This window comes from Rhinichthys klamathensis, unplaced genomic scaffold (assembly GCF_029890125.1).
Source record: "Rhinichthys klamathensis goyatoka isolate OS25496 unplaced genomic scaffold, OSU_Roscu_1.1 h1tg000557l_1, whole genome shotgun sequence".
Classification (NCBI taxonomy): Eukaryota; Metazoa; Chordata; class Actinopteri; order Cypriniformes; family Leuciscidae; genus Rhinichthys; species Rhinichthys klamathensis.
The window spans coordinates 451,006-478,318 of NW_026607025.1; the positions used below are offsets into that span (position 1 = coordinate 451,006).

Sequence of the window (27,313 nt, forward strand, 5' to 3'; positions counted from 1 at the left end):
TATATATATATATATATATATATATATATATATATATATATAATGCATGTTCTTGAATGTGAATGGAACATCCATGTCAGTCTCATCTACTCTGTTTGTCTCCAACCACATACAAGAGGACACACACACCAAAAATATTACAATCTCAATTCAATTTTTGGTGATTTTATTTTATTTACCAGATGGAATTGAAGAAAAAAAAGTCATTTATTACAAACCAATTATATTCAATAATTAAGAAAAAGTCCATAAGTTCATGAATTACAACAATCACTGTAATGTTCTTGCACAATGAAAGAAAAAAAATAACGATAGGTCATTACAAGAACATCAGTGCCCTTGTGCAAGTCTACACAAATTTTGTACAATTACGAACAGTGAAATACAGTGTTTTATTTCAAATTTAAAAAATAACAAAGCAATTTAAACAGATATGTAAAGTTTTACACACACTATTTAAAACATATTTTTAATAGAATTATGTGAGGTACCTTTGTTTTTTTTAAACGTACCCAAAGTACAAAGAAAAAATTCAAGCATTTAGAAATGTTGTATAATCAAAGAATGCAACGACATAATTCAAATCATGACAAAGAAATCAATCAAGTAAAGACAAAGAAATCAGTAAAATCACTTCACAAAGAAATCAATCAGTTCAAGTCGAAGTAAAAAGTGGATCACTGAAATCCTCTCGTTTTAAGAGAATACAATAAACACAATGAATTAAACAAAATAAGAGAAACATGATTAATAAATTAAGGTACAAGTTTGAGATGAACAGAGCACATATCTCTGAACTGCAACACAAAGAAATTCTGACAATAGTCAATAGGTTTTATTGAGTAAAATACACTGCCGTTTCTTCAAGAATATTTGAAAATGTGTTTGTGTGAATGGCATGGTGCAAATGTCCTGAGGGACCTGTAGGATTGAAGACTGAGGTAGAAATATAGGGTAGGGTCTAAATAAATGTGCAAATGCTGTAGCATAGTGTCTATGGGAGTCATTTGTGGACCAGTTGAGCACCATCAAAATAAATGCATTGCTAAAATAATCCTTCTCTAGACCTCCTGCAAAGGAGACAATTTGCATTTCTAATTTCATTATGTCTTTGTCCTGTGTGATATATTAGTACAGCCATCATAAATGTGGGGATCCTTTAACACAATTTCAGTGACTTACAACTCCCTCATAAGTTTTCATAAACAACCCTTCTGGATGAATTCGTGAAGTTGTCACAACCTGGCAATACAATGAAATCCCTCATATTTCACAAGCAGCAAGAGATAAAACACAGACAATTTGCCTGTAAAATCTGGGCAGAAAAAAAAAGCTCTGCCCATATAATTTTATCTCTGCCATAAAACAATTTAGCTCACGTTTATGCACTGGCTTCAAAAAAATAATGAATTGAATAATAAAGCCATTAAACGTGATATTACATCTCATCTCAAGAAATAAAATCAATTACTGAACAATATTTTCATTAGCAAGAAAAATGGTCCATTAAAGAAAGTCAATCAGAGAAAAAAATCAAAAATCTGGAACGTCAAGAGCCACATCAACTTCATCTGGGGTCTCTTCTGGGTTAAATGTGGCTTGCATTGCTTTTGCTGAATTCTTATGAGCCTCCATAAACTTCTGAAGATACTTGGAGGTGTACAGCCAGTGGTGTTTCAGTACATCTTCAAGTTCAAACGTTTTGGACTGCCTCGCATTCATCTTCCTAAAACGTCTGAACAGCTTGTTCCCAGACTCATTGCCTTCACTGGCCCATGCTCCGATAGACCCGTCTCTCTCTACAATCTCAGGAACATGGGCCAGAGTCTTGTGGAGGTAGTTGGTAATCTTTCCATCATAGCGGTACTTAAACGTGGTGGAAAGGAGGTCAGCAAATTGCTGAGAGTTGTAGCTATATCGACAGAGTTGGTCAGGGCAGTCTCGGGAGGGACAGGTGGATCGCCACACAGGCTTCATCTGGACGTAGAGTTCCATCAGTCTCTGTAGTGCCTTACGTCGTTCCTCTGAAGGAACCAACTCACAGACCACCTCCACAGCCTCGAGTGTCATCAGCCGGCGCGCATAGTTTCCATTCATCCTCATCACAGGCTTGAGTTTCAGTTTGTTTCTTAGCTGTTTGTCCAGGGTTGACCGCCAACGACGGCGTTCCTCTCGACTCGGATTGCTCCTCTGGTAGACTTCGCCGATCTCATCCTGAAAGATCTTATAGAATTCAGTCGCATTGCCAATGTCGCAGTGCAGGGCATCCAGAGTAGGCAGGGTCTCCATGAAAGGCTTTGCGGAAACCCCTTTGACCCGGTCACGGAGTTCATCAGCAGACTCTGAGAAAGGATTTTTCCTCCAGATCTCGTAGCGCTCAAGATTTTCATCGTGGCTACGTGTGATGGAATGAAGCACCATGTTTTGAGAGGCTTCAGCTCGGGTTGAGTCGCAGAGTGTGCATACATAAGTGGAGCCTGATGCTTCTAGTCCTTCCATTTCACGAACCATCTTCTCATCATAGCCTGTACCCCGGAAGAAGAATCTAAATGAGCGTAGCAGACCACCAACAGATATGATAAGTCGACTTTCCATCATGGCTTTCCGCTCTGCTACCACAGGTCCCAAGATTGCTGTCAGGGTCTCGTGGTCGGACTCATCCACAAACATGAGGCACAGAGGTCTACAAGAGAGCTCAGAGTTTGGCTTTGGTTCTTGGAAGATGGTGATGCCATCATCCTCACCCTCAACTCGGATGGAGATGGACATGACTGTGAAGGAAAACCTCACTGCCTTCTCAGGAACCGCTGGACCATTTCCATGCTTCTCGCTGACATCTCCCATACCATCACATGATTCTTTCACCACCACAGTAAAGCCAGAGGTGCAAATGCTGTCATCTAGCCCCCTCTCTCTTAGTCCTTCCATTATGTCCTCCTCCAGGTCTTTTAATGCAGAAACCAGTGCCACGTCGTAGCGGAATCGTCTGGAAATGGTATCCGCAGGGACATCCTCAACAAAGGTTGTCCAACCAGAGAGACCATCAATGATGCCCACATCCCAGGAGCTGGAAACGTTTTTTAAAGCTGGCTGCCATTCAAATTGGTGGAACCCGGGGAGAAGCTCTTTCTCAGCATTGCGTAGTGTGTGCAGGGGCTGGAATATCTGGCGGCCACTAGTGGCCTTCACAGTGCGATACATCTTGTGGTACTGACTGCAGCTAAGGAAGGTGTTGACTCTTATTGCCAAACACACTGCAGGATGCAGACCAAATCCCCTGCCTGAAAGAGAATACAAAGGGAAAACAAAACTGTGTGAGATAGAGTCAGATGTTTGAATTCACAGAACTGTTTATCCAGAATAAACTCAAAATAAGTGAGACTGTGAGCCTAAATGTGTGATTATGGACCGATTTCAGAGCACCAGCAATTGAATGCAACAATCTCTGTAATTCTGATTATAGCTGCAGCATGGAATATGTCCTAATTGTTCTAGATCAGAGAGATTATTAATGCTTAAGTTAGAAGAGAGGTGACTCAGCTGGGCTGGAAATATTGATATTGGCTGCTGATGAAAACAGGCACCAGCTGGGCCCTGTTCCCCTGGGGGTTTAGACAGTATCTATGTCATTTGCAGATAGAAGGCCTACTGATGTTGTTTTCATCCTAACAGGCCCTTTACAAGAATTGTTATTGAGTATTGAGTCTCACACACACTACTAGTCAAAAGTTTTGGATCTGTCAGATTTTTTATGTTTTTAAAAGAAGTCTCTTCTGCTCACCAAGGCTCCGTTTATTTTATTAAAAATACAAAAAAAAAGAATAATATTATTGATAATATGAAATATTATTACAATTTAAAACAGCTGTTTTCTATGTAAATATATAGTAAAGTGTAATTTATTCTTGTGATCAACAGCATCATTACTTCAGTCTTCAGTGTCACATGATTCTTCAGAAATCATTCTAATATGAGGATTTGATGCTCAAGAAACATTTCTCATTCTCATTCATCAATGTTGAAAACAGTTATTTTAATTCAGGATTCTTTGATGAATAGAAGGCTCAAAAGAACAACATTTATCTGAAATAGAAAGCTTTTGTAACATTAAACACTACCGTTCAAAAGTTTGGGGTCAGTAATAATTTTTATTTAATTTTTTGGGGGGAAATAAATCAAATAAATCAATACTTTTATTCATCAAGAATGAATTACATTTATCAAAAGTTACAGTAAAGACATTTATAATGTTACAAAAGATTATATTTCAAATAAATGCTGTTCTTTTGAACTGTCTATTCATCAAAGAATCCTGAAGAATTTTTTTTTTTTAACATTGATAATAATAATGATTTTTTTTTTGTGCATCAAATCCGCAGATTAGAATGATTTCTGAAGGATCATGTGACACTGAAGACTGGAGTAATGATGCTGAAATTCAGCTTTGATCAAGGAATAAATTACATTTTAAAATATATTAAAATAGAAAACAGTTATTTTAAATTGTAATAATATTTAACAATATTACTGTTTTTTTTTTTAGCAGAAGAGACTTATTTTAAAAACATTAAAAATCTTACCAATCCAAAACTTTTGACTGGTAGTGTGTGTGTGTGTGTGTGCACATTCAGTAAAGTGGTGCTTATTCTATTTAAATTGACAGTGAGGCACATAGGAAAATAATCCATTAATTTTTGTGTAGATAACCTCATGGATGTGTTTAATTTTGCATATCTAGTTGCAGGTAATAGCCTAAACATGATTGTGTAAAATTACATGTTAAAGCTGTTGTTCCATGAAAAATAAACTGCAGTCAGGCATTTAAAATTAGGCTAGTTCATTATAAAAAACAAATTATGCCATATATTAGGTTGTAAAAACGTTATTCTTGGTTGCTCTCAAGCTTATGTGAGTAAATCAAAAATGCATTATCTGTTCACTCTAGTTGTATTTATCTGACAACAACTGCTTTGACAGTCACATATTGTGGGTGACGTGTTTCTTGGCATTACCTTGCATCATAGCTTCCAGTTCATCTGCTTGTTTGTGTTCATTCCCAGCTCTCAATGCCAGAAGGAAGAGCGTCAGACAGACAGACTTCACATCCCCTCCTTCTTCCTTTTCAGCAAACACCTTCACCTGGTTCTTCAAGTCTCTCAGCCTGTGTTTTTGAGCCCGACGGGTCAGTGACAACAGGTGCTGTCTAGGGCGCCCACCTTTGTTGACTGGCAAGTAACCATTGAGATTCTGCTCTGAAGGTGTTTGTTCTTCCTGGGACTCTTTTTCATGGTAGTGGTTAAGGCAGTGTTCCCTAAAGGAGTCCAATCGGACCCAGTCGCTGCATCCATCGCTGGGGCAGAGCAGAGGAAGAGAGCTAAGGGTGGCAAGGAAGAACTTGGCTGGCCTGGTCAGGTGGGATGGGTTCAGGTGTTGGCTACAGGTGGGACAGTTCGGGCCCAAAGCTCGACTGTACCTTACTATGCAGACCCGGCAGAACAGATGCCGACACGGTGACTGGACAGGGTCGGAAAGCAGATGATCACACACTTGGCAAGTAACAGCACGTAGCAAATCCGCTGGGACTTCGGGAGGGATGAGCTTAGTGCTCAGATGGTCCCTCTGGCATTGTGTGATATTCTTTACCCATTGTCCTCTCTGCACTGATAGTTTTAACCATTCTTTCCCACCTGATCCCACAGGATTCTCTGTGGTCTGTCTCCACAATCTATTGGCACCTGAAGTTTCTGGGGAATCCCTCTTGATTCTCTTTGAGAGGCTGTGTGCACCTTTAAGTGGTTTGGCCCGCTTCCTTCCCATTCGCTGAAAAGAGCTCTTCTTAGGGAAGCAGAGGTTGCAGTTGGAAGTGTGCGACTTCCAGTCTGGGATCCGGGTCCTAGTGAAAGAACAGAAACCCCCTCCCCTCATGGCAGCAGTCCAGCATCTGTGACAAAACAAAGACGGATGTACCGTCTCCATGTCGGTTGTCACGTCCACCTTGAAGACCTTCAAGATCACCTCCGGCCAGGTGACCAACTTGCAGCCCATTTTGCGCAAGGCACACCGGCTGGACTCTTCCAAGTCTCCCTGGACTTCATGCGATGGACCTTTAGTCTTCCGTATTGTGAGACCACAAAGACGACACAGGCTTCTGCAAAAGACGCAAGAAAAAACTAAGCTTGACTCTGATTAACAATGATATGCTTACAAATATGCACAAGTCAACTGAACATTCAGAATTCATAAATCCCTCTATATTGTCATTAGACTCACTTGAGAAGATTCATATGTGTATCAATCTCCTGAAGCTTAAGGTCCACTCTCTCTCGAGTGCTCTCCACGTTTTCCTTACTCTTCCCTCCAAAACAGAGCTTCATAACACTGCCTGGAGAGCCTGCCATCTCCATCTCCATCTCCACCTCAGGCTGGTTTTCCTTTTCCACCGGTGTTTCATTAGACAGAGGGGCCTTCTCCATGGACTTGACCCGAAAGAGCTTAAACTTCCATTCCGAAAACTTAGGATGAGACAGTTCGTCAGGCATGGAGGCTCTGGGAGCATCTTCAGAACTCCACCTCCCTTTCTCCATGGCGTCAGCTTAGATTCAGCTGCTTTCAAGAGAGAGAAAAGAAAGTGAGAAGGAATAAGATTAATTCTTTATGAATCGAGAGTTTATGAGACTATGAGATTAGTTTGGCTGCCAAGGAATATTCTTAGGTGTAATAGAAAAAGGGGGGTTCAGGATTACAAATCCACAAAAGAAGAGGAAAACAACATTATTTCCAAGGCTGTGACACAATCAGACAGATTTACTTAAGTCTGATGGCATTGTTTGTTAAAAGCAGCCCTGAAATCCCAGCCCAAGCGAGAGAGCTTTGCTCTGACCCAGAGTACAGCATTATACCATAAGTGGCATTTAGTGCCTCTGTAAAATGCATGAGACAAGCGTTCAGAAATCGATCCACTGCTGAAAACTTCATTTCTCTCCTTCCTAACACTCTCGCTAAGGGACCCACCATGTCCCTTTTTCTATCCCTCATCTTTTGTTTCATTCCCCCCCTTTGTTAAATGGACACCTCTAGGGCTGTCAATCAGTTATAATAGTCATTTACTGTGCTGAAACAGGAGTTTAAGTCCGTAGAGGAGCTTGCTGACATTTAACGGAGTGCTCGAGAGAAAAAGAGAGAGTCCAGTCTTATGATGCACAGCCATTGACTGAAGTCGGATGAAGAATAATTGTAATGCCAGCCATTCCCTATGAATCAGACTCTATCCTGTGTTTCAACCATGTCACTCACTGAGTACGAAGATATGCATAAACAGGCAAAAAAAAAAAAAACAGGACTAGCTCAGAAGTCACATCATTCGGACTAGCAGTGGCTGTCAAACCCTTGCAGATTCACAAAACAACTGTGTCACGATGTGACACTCCTCTCTCATCCCATCCGCAAGAAGCCAAAACGGTCCTCTTTCCTGATCAATAAATCAACAAGGGCTTACCATAACACTCCCATGGTGAGTACATGCTGGCATTTTCTCTTTTTTATCTCTCTCTCTTTTTCTTTTTCTCCCTCTCAGCTTGTGTTTGCACCCTGGGTTTCTCCAGCTATCAGCTCTGAAGTGAACTATTGAGACATGCATACACAAAAACAGCTGAGAGCATTCAGTTTGTCAGTCAGCTGGGTTGTCCTACCTTGTTTTTGAGGCTCAGCTGGCGAATTCTCCCCTGGGGTCTTTCCGCATGGGGGCACAAGGGAGGCCTAGTGCGTTTCTGTGTGCGGATGTCTTCCAGGCTCTCTATCTAAGAGTGCCTGGCTGGATCTCAGTCACTTGATGCTCCTATAAAATACTGTGTCTCTCCATAGGAAGAGAGTCCTATTTATACCTCACTGTGGGGTCCTCAACCGACACATTTTAGCACCTGAGAAACATTGGAGGTCTCGGGAAGGGGGTGGGGGTAATGCTAACCACATTCACACACAAACACACAGTTTTACTAAGCTACCTAATGAAGGCATGCCATAGATTTCTTGTTTGTTTTTACATTATGCTACTTATAATTGGCATTCATTTTAACTCTAACCCTAAAAAAAAAAAAACTATTTTTCCAAATCAAGACATGCCTAAAAGACAAATTATGTAATATTTAGCAAACTTCTTGGACATTTTTTTCACAAATTATTTTAAAGTAAACCCTTACACACATATACACCAATATGAGACATCATAGACCTAACAACTGAACAACCATACATAGACACTCCAATACACAACATAAATCATGTATTTTTAAGACACACAAACATATACACATTCTGCATCGTAAACGTGTCAGTACAAGGCACAAACTAACGCATCCCCTGCTGTTTTCCGCTGGTGCTCTCTGAAACTCATCTCCAGCAGGTGGTCCAAGCCAACATGCTGCAGCTTTGCTATTTGATCCCCCTCTATACAGAAAAACAGACACCGTTAAAACACATCAGATCAAAGGAATACATTTAAAAGAGAGCTGACTAAAATCTCCTTTATGGTATATTCAAAAGTTGGAAAAGTATAGCAAATATAGGGTATAGTCCAATTGCATTTCACAGTTTCAGAATCCCGCTGAGACATGGTTATTTTTTGTTGACTTTATAAACAAATTATCCATAGTAGGGGAAACTAGGATATAATGAACATTAACTCTACACGTGGGCCTTGTTGCAGTCCCATTATGAACTGTGTTGGTGTCATTAGCAAGTATGAATTAAATGGATTTATTCGTTGATAAATAAAGCAAGGGTGTATTTGCAGAAGAGTTATGATGTACTTGGTCCTGTGCATTTCTGGGGTGCTATTCTGTCAGGACTTCAGACAGACTAGTCATTAAATAGTCACAGAGTGTCTGCAAGCATTGGGTGGCCTGTCTCATCTGAGAGTCACAACTTCTGCAAACCAAACAAAGAGAAAACATCATAAATAAACAAGAGAAAACATCATAAATCATAGGTCATTCTACAACATGGTTGCTATTTGTACCCTATATATAAATGCATAAAAAATCACTGACTCTGTGTTAATATTTATAACAACAAACATATTATGACCCAGATATTACTACACCCATTAATATGAAAAATAAATAATTATTTAAATTCACATTATTTTAATACAGTTAAATAGACGAACAGACAAAGAGAAAAGAAAAAAAAAACAGAGGAAATAAATAAAGCCTCATTATTGTGAGTAATAAAGGGACGGAAAGTCATTTTTATGCAAAAGATTTTGCTTTCGGCCAAATTATAATAGCCAAGTCTATAAACTGAGGAAAATTAGAAAGGTCATTGAAAATACCAGTTTTTACAAGTGCTCCTTCATCCTTCACAAAGATTCCTTGAGGGCTTGAAAAACATTTGAAAACATTGGGGGAAAAAATGGATTGATCACGATAAAGGTCACATGTGTGCATGTTTATTGATATAATCTGTCATCATTTGCTCACCCTCATGTTGTTCCAAACCTGTATGACATTCTTTCTTTTGAAGAATAGGCTACAAAAGAGGTATTTTGCTAAATGCCCAAGCTGCTCTTTCCTGTACAATGAAATTGGAAGGTGATTCACACTATTAAACAAAAAAGGTGAGAAAAACCACCCGCTTCGAATGTTATCACTCGATTGAATGGGCGTTATCAGTGGTTATCAGCTCATAATTATGGGCCGGTAGGGGCCTGCTGCGCCTACTGGTAGGCTCAGAAGGCTGTTATCATCCATCCACATGGTTAATCACCGACAAATACAGGAGAAGACTCCAGCTCCAATCTCAGAGGAATCCAGCTCGCCGGTAATCGGAAGTCTACTGAATGACGCAGTTGCGATATTTGACGACGTTGCAATATTTCGCGCTTGATCTTTGATAAGGTAAGAACATTTAAATGATAAAAAACGAGCATTTAAACGGTAATTAATTAATCAATAAGGGAAAACAATACATAAAATGTGTTTTAATGTTGCGTGACATGAATAACGTTATGAGATAACCGTATTGTGATATTTCGCGCTTGATATTTTCAGGTAAGAACGTTTAAAATGATAAAACCGATCATTTATACTGTAATTAATTAGTCAATAATGGAAAACACTACATAAAATGTGTTTTAATGTTGCGTGACATGAGTGTTGACATGAGTTAAGCGTATTACGATTATTTTGTAAACGTGAAACAGGCTAACTTAGGCCCTATTACGTTATTACGTTATTAGCCTATCATTACGTTAACTTACTTGCTTTAATTGAGCATTAAAGTTGCTAAATACGCATGAAGCTACTGGGGAAATTTAGTTTCTAGTTAAACGTAAAGTTAGCCTGAAAAATTACTTTTTCCACACTGTAATTATGCCTATATTATGTAATATGCCTATTGCAAAAAAATTGTACGCCCGTTAACGCCCAGGCCTAACCTTACTCTTGACTTGAGTGAAATATTCAAACCCATGACGTATTTTATGACTGTTTGGGAACCTTGGGATCTTGACTATAATGTAAAAAAGTTTTGGGGGGTTGAAAAAAGCTTGGATGGATTTGATCCCACACGAGGAAGCTTACAATTACATTCATGCAAAAGACGAATAACGTGACTGGCAATCTACTAGAAGTAAATATAGACTGTGGTGTCTGTGTGTGTGTCATTTATTGCTCTCCTTGACATTGAACTTGAAAAAAAATATCTATTTATCTATCTGTCTTCCTGCCTGTGTAACATTAATATCTATTTACCTAACTTTTTCTCTCCCTTTACAGTTAAGTTACAGCATCAGTGGCCAGTGGATTGCAAGGACTTATGTGGTAAGTTTGCTTTATTACTTCCATGCTCTGTCTTTGAACAATACAAAATTTTGGTTTGGGCCTTTTTAGAGAGAAGGGCCCGTTCACAAATCTGTCTTGTGCAATTTTTTTCTGTTTATGTTTTAGGTTGAAGATGGCCCAGAGAGGTAAGCCTTGCAGTTGCTAATCTAGAAGCATTAGGCAAGTGTGTCTGAGAGCGATGGTATGATCTGCAACACTGTGTTTTTTATTACTGATTTATTACTGACTAGCTTTTTCTTTCTTTGTTGTTATTCAACAAGAGAGAACTCCCATTAATGGGAATCAAAAGGAAACCCTGAAATCCTTTTTTAAGGATGGAATGACACGAGTTGGGTCAGAATTAATTCCAAGAGCTGCATCTGCTACTGGTTTGGACACCACTGTCATAGAAGTAAGTTTCACTTTAGTGCCACACTAACAAACAACATGTCAAATAAATATATCATTCTGCTGCACTGCTTGTATAAATGAAGTGTTTTGTTAACATTCAGTTTAATTTGTGTAATACTCTTTCATTATTTTTTGTTTTCGTTTTTCAGAACTGGATCGGTAATTACAAAAGATCACAAATTACAAGAGCTTCGTCTGAACCCCGGCAATCAAAGGCCAAAGTTCATATCAGAGAGCTGTCGCCTTACAATCTTTTTTGTAGGGACATATTCAAAAACAAAGGTGAGAGACAAAATGTAATGGCTGCTTTTAATTGTTATACTAAATGGTTTGTTTGTACATGTGGCCCTGTTGACATCAGGGGTTTACAAGGGACATGAAACAGATTTTCAAGATAGTATTTGGCAAGTACTTCACTCACACAAGTTGCATTCATCAACGTAAGACTGCTGTGTGTATTGAAAAGAATCATCAGGTTATCTACTTTACATGTTATCTTGTTTTTACAGAGTTGTTACAGAGAAATGGGTTTCACAACCCAAGTAAACCAGTGTGTTGGACAGATTTTCGTTGTATGAATTTACTTAAAAAAAGGGAGGCTGAATCTAAAGTGTGAAGTTTTCTGTGCATCTATTTTTTCCTCAGGCACAATGAATGACATTAAAGGCAGGTGGGCCTCATTGAGTGAAGATGAAAAGCAAAAATACTTTCAAGAGGCAGCAGCACTGAGGGCACATGGGCAGATACAGGACCTTAGCCCTGAGATGAGGGATGCCCGAATTAAAATGCACCTTAAGAAGCTGAAGTTAGAGGTTTGGAAAATGGCTTCATTTGCTAGGCTTGTGGTATTATTATAGTATTAGATGGAAGGATGATCGACAGCAATTGTGATGTGAGCAGAACATTGTGACAGACAACTGGATTGTTGATCTGTAGATTTTTTTCATAATTTCAAATGAATTCATCCCAAATAAATATTCCAGCAGATTGTTGTTTACATGGCTATCAACATCAAAAATTCTCACTTTGAAGAAATTGTCAAAGGCTTATACTACCCTCTCAAACTAAATTCCTACTGGTTGGGCTAGTCTATTCACATCAAGGTGGTCAATTGAAGCATTAGGAGTCACAAATGACTGTGAGAAAAAAAGATTGCATTTGGACTCTATGTAAACAACTAATTTATAGTTAATGTAACCCTGGGTGGTGTTTGACCACATATTTGGCACATGTGACAACACTGTTTTCATATATTGTCAAGCCCTGTTATGAGTTGTTTCTTCAGTGTGTGTTGAATTTTTAAAAGTAGGTTTTGTGTATAATCAAGTATTTACTATTTTTGTGGTTGTCTTCTTCTAAATATTGTAAAGGTGTCCAAGCTTGAGGATTTGGGTGTGGAAACAGCCATTTTATCATTTGACCGCCAAAAGTCCACATTAGAGGTGTTTGAACTGAGCAGCAAAGGAGCCACTGATTTCCTTGATTCAACAGAGACAGTGAACAACTTTGCACTGCATTTCAAAGGTATTGGTTATATACAAATCCACAGAAATTGACTCAGGCCTGTAATAGTGAAAATATACATCATACAGTTTTATGAAATAATTGTTGTCTGTTACATCTGTAGCCAGCTCCTCACCCGCAACACCCAGTACCAGAGAACATGTCAGTGTTCTGGTAGGAAAAGTGCAAGATCTATTCAACCAAAAATATAGTAAGCATAACTTCAAATAATTTTAATACCTTCATGAACCCATGGCATTATTATCAAATGATTTAAATTATCTAATGTGCCCATCAACCATTAGATTGACACCTTACCAAAATGTCTGTTTGCAGCCTGTACACTGGCTATCAACTAGAGGGGAGAGTCACAATTGTCCAACTGTGTAACATTGTGTAACGTGTGCATGCATGTGTGTGCTTGTGTATTTCAGAGGAAGCCGGAGGTACTGGGAGGCTCCCCTACCAGTCCCTGGTAAATCAGAGCATGACCATTAATGTAGCTGGACTGCCCACAAGCCTTACCCTCAGGAAGCCTTCCTTTTATGGAAGGAACCAATTGGTCGAAATTTTGAAAGCTGCAGAGGAGATTTCATTTGAAATAAGTAAGTGACATTACCATTACCAGTGTCTTTCTCCACTTGTGTTTTAGCAGACCATTTGGCTCTATGCAAAGTGGAGAAAATAAGTTAACTAAAGAATAATACAGGCCTACATGTAAGTCTTTGTAGAATTTTGGGGCGTTGCATCTCTCTCTGTCCCTTCACCGCAACCGGTCAAGCCAGATGGCCGCACACCCTGAGCCATGGTTCTGACGTATCTGCCTCTTAGATTTTTTTTGTTTTTCTTTCTCTTTAGTATGTTATGTAGCTGTTTGTGCATGTATAAGATCTGTAGCGTTACAAAGATCAGTCTCAAACCTTAAGAGATACTCTTTGTAAAAGTGAAGGCTCAGCCACACCTTCTTAAAACACTTCCCCCACTCAATCTCCACTCAAAACACTCAATCTCTACGTCAGTATGTGGGGGCAGAGTTCCATAACACCACCCAAATGTATACACAAAGAAGGCATAACTTATCCGTGCCGGCATGTCGTGGAGACGCTGTGTTTTTCGTTGCGAAAGTCCAACTACTTTGTTTGGCTCTCCAAAAGAGGACACAGTTAGAAAACAGTGGCAAAGCTTTATTTACAACACTGTTCCAGTACAACCCAAATATTCGACTGTGTGCTGCGCATTTCCGAAGGACTGTTTATAGCACCTGGGAGAGCTCAGACTACGTCTTTGTCATTTCAACGATAACAAAGCTGATGTTCCAGATATGGTATTAAGCACGATATTTCCATCAGGCGCTTAAGGTATTTGGGCCAATCACAATGGACTGGATTTCTGGCCAATCAGAGCACACCATGCTTTTCGGAATGATGAGCTTTATACAAATTTGACATGTTTCAGAAAGGAGTGGCATAGCGAGCAACAATAATGTACAGTATGTGTAAAATAATGGCTTTTCTTAACCTAAAACTGCATAAACGCATTGCATTAAACCAAATACACAAAATAATGTTATTTTTTAGAACCATCATATGACCCCTTTATAAAGAAGTTTTTCCTTGCCTCCGTCACCTACAGTAGTGCTTGTTCTTGGTGGGAATTGTTGGGTATTTGTTAACAATATTATAAAGAGTATGGTCTAGACCTACTCTGTTTGTAAAGTGCTGTGAGAGAACTTTTGTTATGAATTGATGCTATGTAAATTAAATTTTATTGAAACAGATTCAGGTTATAGATTCTGTATGTGTCTTTGACAGTTTGTAAGGGATGTGACAGTATCTCAGTTTCGTCATTATCCTAAATATCCTATAGATGTTTAGTTAAATATGACTAGTGACTGTGGCCCTTGGCAATGGTTTTCACTTTTTTTATGCTCATCAAACTATTCACTAATTCAATTCTATGTATATAATTCCTTCGAATTACATTCCTTCATTGATATATTCACTGCTGTGTGATTCATTATTTTTCTCCAGTACTATTGCAGGAAGGCCAATTATTTGTTAAGGTCATGCTAAATAAGGGTTTTTTCTGTCTTTCTTTTTTTTCTAAATATATCAATCAGATGCAGCACAATGCAACCCCACTGACTTGGGAGAGGAGATGTCAGAACACATGGATGCAGAAGGTACGCCGAGCTGTTTTTATTTTATCTTTAAATAAATATTTTACATAAAACTTTTGAGGCATTATTAACTAGATATGTAACTGGTCATTACACAGCACATTTGACTACTGTACACATTATTGAAATAATACAATTAATCAATAGATGAAATGTTCACCTTTGTGTGATGGTTTAATCTTTTCAAATCAACAGACACAGCGGATGGGATCCAGACGAAGTCGGTGGAGGAAATTTTAGAGGCCATGTGTGAAAATGGTATTTCATGTAATCGTAATACATTTTACCAAATGTTACAAATCAGTTTTTGTTATTGCTTAAGTTCAAGCTTAATTAAAACTACTGTCTTAGTCTTCCATTGACATTTTACACAAAGAGAAAAGCTCACTTGTTTGAAAATTACAATTTATGGATACAATATTTATCCAGGTGACATTAAACAGCATATATAAGGTTGGTATTCTGATAATTTTACATTTTGAATTGGCTGTTGAGATTTAAATGCAAATAATAGAACTTTTTTTTAATCAATGATTTACTAATTATCTATTGACACAGTATAAATGCCGACAATTTGAATTATGAATTTGTAATTAAGATAAAAAAAAATGTATTTAGAAAGTTATTATTGTGTTTTGTTTTATGTACTTTAGGTGCACAGCAGATGGAAGAGTCCGCAGAAACAGCCACTACTGTAGCCATCGTGATGACTGCAGATAAAGGTATCTTTCCACATTGTGGTTATTTTTATATAACAGGAAGTGACTGTTATACCATATATATTGCCTTAAAGGAGTAGTTCACTTTTGAAAAAACTTTTGCTGATAATTTACTCACCCCCATGTCATCCAAGATGTCCACGTCTTTCTTTCTTCAGTTGAAAAGAAATGAAGGTTTTTGATGAAAACATCCAGGATTTTCTCCATATAATGGACTTCAGTGGGAACCAAATGGTTCAAGGTCTAAATGAGAGTTTCAGTGCAGCTTCAAAGGGCTTTAAACGAGACCAGACGATGAATAAGGGTCTTATCTAGCGAAACGATCGGCCATTTCAAAAATAAATAACAAAGTTTTAGTTTTATAAGCACAAATGCTCGCCTTGCTCTGTTCTGTGATGCGTGTTTGTGACTCTCCTGTTCAAACTCGTTCATCAAAATGAACATATTTTTTTCGAGTCATGACTCGAAGGGTCCTACATAAGACCCTTATTCATCGTCTGGTGTCGTTTAAAGCCCTTTGAACAGTTTGCACTGAAACTCTCATTTGGACCTTGAACCGTTTGGGTCCTGTTGAAGTCCATTATATGGAGAAAATCCTGGTATGTTTTCATCAAAAACCTTAATTTCTTTTCGAATGAAGAAAGACAGACATGGACATCTTGGATGACATGGGGGAGAGTAAATTATCAGCAAACGTTCTTTTAAAAGTGAACTACTCCTTTAACAAGTTACAAAATATAACAAATGAGCTCTTCCTCATAGTAGACCTGGCCAAGACTAGCAGCAGCCTGGATATAAACAAGCAGTTTCAACAGATTACAATACTACAATAAGAACAGATATGGAAACAGAATAATAGACTAAAACATTTTAAAATGTGGAAAAAAAAAACATTATACTGTGACAAATTAGCCTCCAATCCTTTCATTTAGGATATAACAGCATTTAACTAGATTCACTTTTAAGTATTTCAATGGGCAGATTCCAGGCAGAACATGCAGTAACGTATAAAAACATCTCAAAAGTGCAAAGGGTGTTGTCCAGTACATTTCTTTACATGTATGAGCATTAGCAATATCTGAGATTAATTGATGTGCAATATCCACATTTGCATTTGGCAACAGTTACAAATGAATAAGCTGCATTTTATATGTTGCTTTGAATATGGTGATGAGTATTTCAACTAACTGGCTTGACTTCCAAAATATTTGTGTTTTTCCTTTGGTAGATGGAGACAATGTGTGCTGTGTCTGCCGCATCCATTTTGACGACAAGAATAAGAACGCAAGAAAGAAGTGGCGTTCATGGTCACAGTGCACAGTGTGCCAATCATGGTCACACACTGCATGTGGTTTTAAAAAGAACTTGTGCCTTCCCTGCCAGAGTCAAAACAGCACGCAAACACCCTGAACCTCTGCATTCCAAAATGTATCTTGTTACTAGTTGATTTTACTGTGTTGACGGCCCCCAAACCATCCCTACAAATATACACACACACTCACATAATACATACATACATGTGCACCTTTTTTACATACTTTTTTATACACTTGATGAACCTGTATGAAAACTGATCTTTTTGTTGTTTTCATTCACCCCAATTTGTCTTTATTGTTGTCGTTTGTTGGCACCATCAATGTGGTCAAATAAAGTTCTATTGTACTGAATTGAGTCTACATGTTTTTTATATATAAATCTGTTTCATCATTGGTTAAGTAGGGCCTGGTTTTTGTAAGAACCTCTCCATAATACAATTAATGTTTTAAAATTTAAATATAATGGACGCTGGTATCACTGAAGCCACCTAGTTCGAAAGACGTAGTTCCCCTCGGAAGTATTTTCACACTCACCGTGTTATGCTTTTCTTTTAATGATTAACATTTAAGATTAAATGTGAAGGGTATTTTTATCTGTGTTCATATTACAAACTAATAATATAGATATTAATTGTTTCCTTGGATTCTGAGAAATAAAGTTTATTGTCAGTTTATGCAAGGGGGTTCCACTTCTGTTTAGAGTTGTCTGCCATGGATAGACTACATTTCAATTCAAAGTACTGCCGGTCACTATGATATTATATTTTAGTCACGAATATCAATATCTTGAACACATAACCAACCATTTCTTAAAAAAAAAAAAAAAAAACTTTCTTGAAGTGAAGATAAAAAAAATGAATTGACATGCTTTTCAAATGGCACATGAGTTTTGGTAACATGGACTGAGAAAACATGCATCCATCTTCTGCTTGGACAATGGGTAATAACTTAAGTTGCCTGAGAGTGACCAATACACATTTTGAATAGGTAAATATGTGTAGTATTAGATTCTGTGTTAAAAAAAGATGCTAAATTTTCAAGAGATACAGCAAGCAAATGTCACCTATTTGGCGGAAGGGCCAATTTATAATGTAGGCTACTCTTGTATTTGACTATCAATAGGAATAATAATAGTGTACAAGTAGCCTAAGAGGAGATGACTACCCATCGTGTAGATGATGGTCTTATTTATTAATGGTATTGAACCATCATAACATCATTAACATAAAAAGAAAGCATAAGCCATGTGTGTCCCAAACCCAAACATAAATGCAGTGTATGTGTGTGTGTATACCTGATATTCCTCATGTTGTGAGGTTGTAAATCTGTTTACAGAGTAACAAACAAACAAACAAAAAGCTTCATATAGGCAACTCCTATTGAGCTTTCAAAGTGCTCTCTAAAACTACACCAGGGATGGCTTGTGTATGTGAAATGAGAAAATTTAAACTTTGTTATAGAGCTAAACCAATACATCGTTAGAAAGGTCTTGACCTAGAGAGTAACATATGTAAGTATTACGATTCTACATGACCCCTGTTTTGAAATACTGACCTTTGAAACATGACCTTGGTGCATGTTTGAATGCTTATAATTAAGCAATGAAAGGGGCTATCGACATGGGACCAACTGTTATAGAGAGCTCTTGTCCTTAGTTATCATGTGAATCTAGAAAATTATTTGGAACAATTTCAATTATGGTTAAAAATAATTTTAACCTATTTAAAAATGTAAAAATTATTTTCATTTAAAATCTGATTACATAGATGTGTTTACAATCCCCCTAAACTCCTCACTGTACTCTCAACTAACTATTTACAACCTCCCATTCTAAGATAAACACTTATATTTTAAAAACTACAATTCCCTATAGCTACACAATGCAGCTTGATACAAATCGGCACTGCAGTTGTAGTTTTTCTGGTTTGCAAAGTAGGGTTGTAAATTAGGGTTGTAAAAACATATATCTACTGCATATATCAAATATATAGTATAGCCAAACGATCAATTACACTGCATCTAGATGATCTACGTTAAGAAAATGTAAATATGTTGGTTTATTTAAGAGATATTAGCCGAAACAGGAGAACCCGTAAAGCCCGCCCACAACACAATGCACTTCCGTGTCGGATGCACTTCTCAGAATCGAAGGATTATTTGTTAAAACTGTTAACCTTAACATGAACATATCGTATTTGTTGAGTTATCAAGTTGTGTTTTCTCTGTGGACAAATGTTGAATTTTTTTTTTTTTAATTGTCTGTTAATAAAATAATTTTAAATTTTAAATTGCGGAAGTACGTCATGCAAGCTGCGTGGTTTCAGCATAGAGAGTTTCAGCTAATTAGCGGCATCAATAGCAACCACCATAGCAACTAAATGCAAGATAAAACTAAATGTAATGTAGGCCTACATTCACTGAACAAAGAATGTGAAAATACTATTAAAGCAGTCCATTGTAAGAAGAAAAGAACCTACTGTACCGTTATGTTAGAAGATTATGTTGATTATGACTGTAAAATCATTCTATGTCATTTTATTAAGTAAATTACTTTTTATTTAATTTATGTGTGCTGTGAATAAGTGCTATGACAATGGTTGAAAACATGGCTAACTCATTATGGGAAAGGTGTATTGTAGAGTCAATACTTCTGTATGTTCCCTTTTATTTTTGACAAACTTAAAGTTGATTCAGAGGATTCAAGATTCAATACTTTATTGTCATTTCAACTCAGTATGAATTTATTGTCATTTCAACTCATTTCAACAAGAAAACAAACTCTCACACATGACCACATTTGTACATTACAATGAATAAGTCATATCACAAGTGGTAAACACAATTTTGTACTCACATACTAGTGTCGATATGTGCTTAATACAGTACCTAAGCTTTAAAATAGATCAGACCTAGTAAAACACATCTTTGTGAGCTTTGTAAATACAGGCCCTGTCCTGTCATACCAGTACCATTCCTAGTTATCATGGTCATCCTCAGTGTCATCCTCATTATCATCATCACCATCATCATTGTACACTAGTGTCTGTATGCCCTCCGCCTGACACAAGTAGGGGTTGTCTACAGGGACAATGTCTTGTACATGTGTATGAAACATCACAGTGGCTTGATAACGTTTTCTTTCCAGCTGATGGAGTCGCTGGGTGAGAGCAGCTTTTGCACCAGGCTGATCTGTGTCTTTAATGGCAGAGCACAGAAAGGCATGCTGCTGATGGAGGTGTTCAGTTATTGTTCTCATTTCCTGGTAAAGCATGCGCTTTTCCTCAGCTGCCCGAGTCTTCATATGTATGGCATCAATCCCTCGCCTTTTAAGACTCCTCGAAACATTATCTTCTTCAATCTGAAAGATAAAATAAATTTTAAAAAGCTGTCATGTTACCAGGTGGTTTCAAAACTGATTTGCAGGTAGTGGTTGTCAGATTGTTTCTAGAGTGACTGCTGTGTGGTTACTAGGGTTAGGTAATTATACTTACAGTATCATCAAAGCAGAAGTAGACTTGCCAAGAGGGATCGCATGCTTCCTGAAAATCGATTATTGTAGGGAAGATACTCATCTGCGGTGGCCACTGAATCCGGTTGTATTCATTTATTGCCTGCCTCAGTCTCTTGTTGGAACTGGCAATCTGCTTAGAAAGTCTAATGGCAATGCCCTGCCCGTCTGTAGCAAAGTTAGGAAACACACATGCAGAGAAATTCATTTATTAGTTTGTATTATTGTCCTTTTCAAAGTTGAACTTAATATCTGAATGTATCTACGTATCCACAGCACTTTACCTGGGTATTTTCTTTTCAGATGGAGGAGGACTGCTCTCTCCCTTGATTCGGTTCTAGCTTTGAAGATTAGTTGCCCTCTGAGCTCACTGTCAACATCTTTAAGGGTAGACTGGAAGTCTGAATCGGATTCTTGCCATCTTCTCCCAATCCGGTGTTTTTTCTCTATGTTCAGCAGAGAGTCCTCAATTCTACAACGGTCAGAAAATAAATGTTATTATTTGTTATTTACACACTTGCTTAGAGAACATTGACCGATTACGGCTTGCTTACTCTGTTTCACACTCCATGGATGACTCATGAGTCCCAGATCTATACATAAAAATAAAAACACAGCACAAAAATGCATTAGGGACAAGGTAGAAAGCATTACTGTGGTACACCCCTGACCAAAGAGTGTATACGTTATAAGGGAGGCCTTGGTGATAATTGATTAATAATCCCACCATATTCAATTACTGCAGTATTATAGCAACTCTTAATTTATAACCATTGTAACAGTTTCCTTCAAAACTATGCTGTTACTGTAATCACACCTAGGCTTCCATATTGAAGCACATCAGCAGGGCACTTATTAAGACAGCTGTAATTACCATATAGTCTTACATAAACACATTAAACTCTTACTTGAACTTGTAGAACTGAATCAGCTTGATTATGTAGTCCCTTTTCCATCTACAGACAGTGTCTGAAGAACAGATAAAGACATTACTACTGCTTTAATTAATTGTTTAATTTCATGTAACTTCACATAGCTTACAGGATTGTATTTCATTACCGTACACGGAAAGGTAAGTATAACATATTTGCAATATTCTTTGCTAATAATATGCATGACCTTCACCGTATTCAAGACATTCACCCATTCACTTCAGCTGCTTACTTATTGGTTTCTGTTTCTGCTGGGCTAGCTCCATCTCCCTTTTTTTCCATTTCTCCATGTCTCCCTCAGAAACCAACACTAGACAACAAAAATAACAGAAAACAAGACAACATCAATACTACATACTCCATGCAAAATGCGCTTGTAAACAGAATCTAAAATTCTCCAGTTTACAACTATTGTTACCTGCTTCTTATGTGCATTGTTTACCTGGTGCCTCTCTGATGACAGATGAGATGTCTTCTTGAGCGAGAATTGATATTTTCTCTGCTCTGTCTAGTCTTTGCAGGAGCTGCATCTCTGCAAAGACAGTTACATTTACTTATGCTGAACAATTTGTGAGTGATCAGCTTCACTCCAGAAGACATAAAATGTATAAACAGTGAACCACCAGCACAGAATTTTGACAGGTTATGCAGCAGTGGACAAACCTAGGTCAGTTGATTTCCTCCGTCCATAATGCAAAAGGGCATCAGTCAACAGGTCAAGGCGGTGAGATGGAGTCATTTCCTTTGTGACTCTGGCAAATCTTCGGAGAAAAGACCACAGCCTTTCCATTCCTTCCCCGTCTGTGAGCCCAAACCCATCGAGTCGCCTAGTGCTGTACTTGATCTGTGATTAAAGCAAAGTGGTAGAATATCACAGATGCTGACACTGAGCATGATCCTACTTAAACTGTAAACTGCTTATAGTGATAACGGTTACAGTTATCAACCACTTATATGGATTCAAAAGCTTGGGACAGAATCATTCCTGTAGACTACATTCAAGTAGTCCACATAGTATCTTCATATTGTGTGTGAGTACATACGCTTGCTGTGCGCAGTTGTGATGTTTGAGTGGAGTGTAATGCTTTCACCTTGACCATTCAGACAGGGCTTGGAGCAGGAGAGGGCCTAGGTGTAGCTTAGATTATTTATCTTTAAAGGAACACTCCACCATTTGTTCATATTAAACTGTTATTTCTTTAACTAAGACTAGTTGATACATAGCTCTCTCGTCTCAGTGCGTGCGCTCAATCTGTCTGGCGTGTGGTGACACTTTGAGTCCAGTTCATTCATTGATTAGGGCCAAACAGAGATGAGGTTAGAAGCGACCAAACACCGCCACGTTTTCCCTATTTAAATACAGTTACACGAGTAGTTACACAACCAAGTATGGTGACACAAAATAAAACGTGGCGTGGAGTTTGGTCACTTCTAACTTCATCTCTGTTAGGATCCTAATGAATGAACTGGACTCAAAGTGTCTCGCACGCCAGAGTGATTGAGCGCACGCACTGAGACGAGAGAGCTATGTATCAACTCGTCTTGGTTAAGGAAATAACAGTTTAATATGAAAAAACGGTGGAGTATCCCTTTAAGTCAGAAAAAATAGAGAAGCTGTTCATGTTATAACTTTATATGAATGTAATAATTATAAAAAATTAGATAGAAATCTGCATAAACCCAAAGAAAACAAATTTGGTTATAATAATCATCCGCTTATAGTGATTTGGCCCAGACAGATGTGAGAAGCAGTTTCCACTGTATTGTCCAACAATGCATCTCTGAAACAAGTTTAGACAATCACCAGTTGGGAAAAATGCCAGAATAAAGATTACTTTTAGGCACATCTACTTAATTTCAGCTGTGCAGTTGATAGACAGGAAAATGGAGGGCAAACAGGGAGTGAATGATGTGTGACAAGTCCTGATGTCTCTATAAAGTCAATAAATTACCTGGCAGGGCAATTTGTGTCCATAAACGTGAAATGCTGGTACGGCCAAAGAGATGTTGTGTGGTATTCCCTCCCCTGATTTCTGTTTGAACACAGTATGGAATAATTTTAAGTAAATGTGTCAAGGTCTTTTCTCAAAACAACAATTCAGTTTTACACAAAAAAGTACTTACATGCAAATGTGAGGCAACAACACAGGCAATGTCATAGACTACTCGCAGGTGTATGTTCTTGTCCTCACATCTTCGAAGTAGCTCATCGATGACATACAGGGGATAGGCTAATCTATTTCAACACAAATTTGAATAAGGACACTTTATACTGAGGAAGTGTCAAAATTAATTATACAATCTCCAGCATAGTGAACATTATAGGATGGTGGTAAAGTTAAAATTTTGTAATGTTTTGGAATATACATTTCATAAGGTTTATATTTGGTGACTTAAAAAAAAAAAAAAAATTTAAATATGGCTTATTATATTTTAATAGGTAGATTCAAACAGGGGAATTATCATTCTGGAACACTGGGTTAATAGTCAGAGATGTCACTAATGTGGAATATACTTACCGTTCTCCTTGGCTCATGTTGACAAACATTAGGGGCATTTCATGACGACAAGAGGCTCCAAACACTCCTGTAACATCAAGTTTCTTCGCTTGTTTTTGTGACCTCAGCACGTTGCCAGCCTTGAAGTTACTGCAGTCCTAAAGATTTAAGGAAAACATAGATTCATGGGAGGAATAATGATTAATTAAAAATGTCATTAATTTTTCATGGAATGAAATTCTCCATGAAATTCTGCAACTAAGACTAACCTCGTGAGGCTTTGAGCTGTCAAGATGTGATAGCAGGTATTCCTCTACATCCTTTTCATTAACAAACATGCGGGTTCCGTGTAATGGCTCAACCGCACTTGTACCTGAGCTTTGCTTCCTCACAAGGCCAAAGTTGGCATCCAATGTCACAATCATGTCCCCATCCGCCTGTAAAACAAACACTTACAGTAATCCTGGTTTCTGTCCTATCTGCACCAGGTTTATACATTTATACTAATACTATTTTATTACAATTTTTTTATACTTTATACAAAAATTAACTAAAATTTCAGATATCAATTCAATGCCATTAGGTCATGGAAAATGCAATCAGGTTAATCAAACAAGAACCACGCTGGAACTAGAACCAACCTTTGGGCATGCTGGGCATTTGGTCCCATCATCTAATTGTGGGCAAATATCTACCAAACTTCTTTGTCGGAAGTGGTGATGCCTAAAATGGGATATGGATTCTCCCACCAGGGCTCTGTAGAGTGTGTTAACCTAGGGTATAAGCAGCAGTCAGTGAAAACATTACTGTTTCGTATACTTACATCTGGTGATGGTGGTTCACTCAGAAGTTGTTATTTGATAGAAAACTTTTAAGAACACTTTTGCATGCAAATGTACAATGGTTGCATAAATGTTGGATGGTTCCATAAAAGTTTACTTTAAGTTGTGATAATTAATGATGCAGTTCAATCAAGGAAGAATGTGTAATTTTCACAACCATATGGAATCAGTCTTCCATGAAAGTACAGTAACTGAAATGTTCAATTCACAGGCAAGACTTTAAACTGACCTCTGCAAGTGTGAGGTTATTTTTCCAGCGCAGGGTGTTGCAAAAACCCTCAACAGAAACCTGACACTCCAGTGACAGACAAACAAAAAGCTCTAGCAGAGGTATGGAGAAGGCTGTCTGGGGCTTGTCGGCTGTTGCCGGCCAGAGACCATACCTGAGCAGAGTGCAGGTTTCTGGCTCACATGCACACATATTGACTGTGACGGTGCAGAGCCGTCCTGCCAAATAAAAAGAGGGAAATATATATATAAATAATATATATAAACATAACCAAGTACTACTATAGAAACTACCATATCAGCATTAACTAAATCACTTGAGTGTGTCACCTATAACACCATATATCAGCAAACAACTTTTTTTTTTTTTACAAAATTGTAAAACAAATTTGATTCATTCCTTATAGGACCTCATTAGCACACATGTACATAGGACCGAATTCCCTAACTTGTCAAGAAAATCAAATACATTAAAATTCTTTATCATATAAAATGACAAACCTGTGCTGACAATGACCTTCATGTCCTTTGTGTACACAGCATGGGTGCTATGGCTTTCAGGTAAATATAGGAATAACCCCAGGGAGGATGGCTCATAGTAGACATTCTGTAAGAAAGATTGATAGCTCTAACAATCTTTTTAAAACTACTTACTCATGACACTTGATACTACATAATGCTAGAACAATTCTTCAATAAGAACAATTATCTAATAAATCTGATCTAAATTACTGTGAGTTTGTTGTCTGTATGTATGACTGCATGGTATTGTTCTTACATTCCACTTATCAGAAAGATGCAGTGAATTTCTGTGAGTCCTCTTCAGACAACCCTCACAAAACACTGCCGTGGTGCTGCACTCAATGCACCTGTAATCAGCATGTTCTAGGCAGACAACACACTGGGTAGCGATTGGTGCTGAACATTCAAACGACACCTTAAGCATGTCATCCTTGACTGCATCCCAGGCATGAAGCTCTCTCTTCTTTGCCTTACTGTATGCACTCTCAGAACATGAACTACAGTTCGGTGCCACATCATCAGGTTCAGCCGGTTGAGATGTAATAGTCGGGTTGGTCTGTTTGGAGTTGGGCTGGGGAAGACCTTGACTAAGGTAAGAAACCTTTGCTGGGCCAACGATACCCCTCCTCACCACCTTAATCTTAACGCTCCTGGAACGTGTGGTCTTCACTGTTTTTCCCATTTCTGAAATCAAAATATTTGGCAATTATTACATAAGCAAAGTGCAAACTGTACTTATCACAGCCTAAAAGATAGAAACACATCAGTGAACATGGGATGCAGATAAGGGATATGTATTTTGTGCCATAGATAGATATGTCAATAAGAGTAAGGTTAGACCTATTATGGCTTCAGTGAAGCATCAACGAGCATACAATATTAAGCAATAGGCTAAGGCTGCTTTACAATGTGGAAAAAGTAATTTTTCAGGCTAACTTTACGTTTAACTAGAAACTAAATTTCCCCAGTAGCTTCATGCGTAAAAACATGCGTATTTAGCAACTTTAATGCTCAATTAAAGCAAGTAAGTTAACGTAATGATAGGCTAATAACGTAATAGGGCCTAAGTTAGCCTGTTTCACGTTTACAAAATAATCGTAATACGCTTAACTCATGTCAACACTCATGTCACGCAACATTAAAACACATTTTATGTAGTGTTTTCCATTATTGACTAATTAATTACAGTATAAATGATCGGTTTTATCATTTTAAACGTTCTTACCTGAAAATATCAAGCGCGAAATATCACAATACGGTTATCTCATAACGTTATTCATGTCACGCAACATTAAAACACATTTTATGTATTGTTTTCCCTTATTGATTAATTAATTACCGTTTAAATGCTCGTTTTTTATCATTTAAATGTTCTTACCTTATCAAAGATCAAGCGCGAAATATTGCAACGTCGTCAAATATCGCAACTGCGTCATTCAGTAGACTTCCGATTACCGGCGAGCTGGATTCCTCTGAGATTGGAGCTGGAGTCTTCTCCTGTATTTGTCGGTGATTAACCATGTGGATGGATGATAACAGCCTTCTGAGCCTACCAGTAGGCGCAGCAGGCCCCTACCGGCCCATAATTATGAGCTGATAACCACTGATAACGCCCATTCAATCGAGTGATAACATTCGAAGCGGGTGGAAAAACAAAAGTACATGCAATTTTTGTGTTTTAATGAAGGAAAAGTCAAATGGGTTTGGAACAACATGAGGGTGAGTAAATAACAGAATCTTAATTTCAGGGTGAAATTTGCACTTTAAAGCAGTAGTTAGGCCTGCCAGAGCCTTCGGTCTTCACAAAAGAACGAGACAAACTGAGAAAGAGACAGAAA

The 27,313-nt window shown here is 37.9% G+C and overlaps 3 protein-coding genes across 6 annotated transcripts; 1 reads left to right on the forward strand and 2 right to left on the reverse strand.

Annotated features, from left to right (window-relative positions):
- Positions 1-149: 149 nt before the first annotated feature.
- On the reverse strand, positions 150-8,001 carry rag1 (recombination activating 1). Of its 4 annotated transcripts, none has more exons than XM_056239264.1 (4): positions 7,689-8,001; positions 6,271-6,603; positions 5,013-6,148; positions 150-3,281 (listed from the first exon to the last, which is right to left on the reverse strand). In XM_056239264.1, the coding sequence occupies exons 2-4, from the start codon at positions 6,582-6,584 to the stop codon at positions 1,534-1,536; spliced, it is 3,198 nt and encodes a 1,065-aa protein (XP_056095239.1). In that variant the 5' UTR covers positions 6,585-6,603; positions 7,689-8,001; the 3' UTR covers positions 150-1,533. The 4 variants fall into 4 exon arrangements, with proteins under 4 accessions (XP_056095239.1, XP_056095240.1, XP_056095241.1 ...); XM_056239265.1 differs by having other exon boundaries at positions 6,271-6,606; XM_056239266.1 differs by lacking the exon at positions 7,689-8,001 and adding an exon at positions 7,496-7,646.
- A 3,877-nt stretch (positions 8,002-11,878) lies between these two features.
- On the forward strand, positions 11,879-17,041 carry LOC130073708 (uncharacterized). The gene is made up of 8 exons (XM_056239273.1): positions 11,879-12,040; positions 12,599-12,752; positions 12,856-12,942; positions 13,166-13,336; positions 14,851-14,913; positions 15,106-15,168; positions 15,564-15,632; positions 16,858-17,041. Exons 1-8 carry the CDS (start codon positions 11,879-11,881, stop codon positions 17,037-17,039), a joined length of 951 nt encoding a protein of 316 aa, XP_056095248.1. The 3' UTR covers positions 17,040-17,041.
- Positions 17,042-19,919: 2,878 nt separating this feature from the next.
- On the reverse strand, positions 19,920-26,887 carry LOC130073689 (uncharacterized). The gene is made up of 17 exons (XM_056239247.1): positions 26,854-26,887; positions 25,891-26,159; positions 25,455-25,560; positions 24,955-25,172; positions 24,525-24,656; positions 24,153-24,320; positions 23,905-24,041; positions 23,510-23,621; positions 23,338-23,418; positions 22,049-22,229; positions 21,828-21,917; positions 21,618-21,695; positions 21,362-21,422; positions 21,008-21,046; positions 20,738-20,925; positions 20,437-20,621; positions 19,920-20,303 (listed from the first exon to the last, which is right to left on the reverse strand). Exons 2-17 carry the CDS (start codon positions 26,155-26,157, stop codon positions 19,920-19,922), a joined length of 2,427 nt encoding a protein of 808 aa, XP_056095222.1. The 5' UTR covers positions 26,158-26,159; positions 26,854-26,887.
- Between the last annotated feature and the right edge of the window lie 426 nt (positions 26,888-27,313).

Excerpts from the sequence above, each read along its gene's own strand:
- rag1 (XM_056239264.1), bottom strand. The coding sequence starts at position 6,584 with ATGGAGAAAGGGAGGTGGAGTTCTGAAGATGCTCCCAGAGCCTCCATG. Across the intron at positions 6,149-6,270 it reads ACACATATGAATCTTCTCAA|AAGCCTGTGTCGTCTTTGTG; the intron begins GTGAGTCTAATG and ends CGTCTTTTGCAG. Across the intron at positions 3,282-5,012 it reads ACTGGAAGCTATGATGCAAG|GCAGGGGATTTGGTCTGCAT; the intron begins GTAATGCCAAGA and ends ATTCTCTTTCAG.
- LOC130073708 (XM_056239273.1), top strand. The coding sequence starts at position 11,879 with ATGAATGACATTAAAGGCAGGTGGGCCTCATTGAGTGAAGATGAAAAG. Across the intron at positions 14,914-15,105 it reads AGAACACATGGATGCAGAAG|ACACAGCGGATGGGATCCAG; the intron begins GTACGCCGAGCT and ends TCAAATCAACAG. Across the intron at positions 15,633-16,857 it reads CGTGATGACTGCAGATAAAG|ATGGAGACAATGTGTGCTGT; the intron begins GTATCTTTCCAC and ends TTCCTTTGGTAG.
- LOC130073689 (XM_056239247.1), bottom strand. The coding sequence starts at position 26,157 with ATGGGAAAAACAGTGAAGACCACACGTTCCAGGAGCGTTAAGATTAAG. Across the intron at positions 24,042-24,152 it reads ACAGCTCAAAGCCTCACGAG|GACTGCAGTAACTTCAAGGC; the intron begins GTTAGTCTTAGT and ends TTAAATCTTTAG. Across the intron at positions 23,419-23,509 it reads TTGTTGCCTCACATTTGCAT|AAATCAGGGGAGGGAATACC; the intron begins GTAAGTACTTTT and ends GTGTTCAAACAG.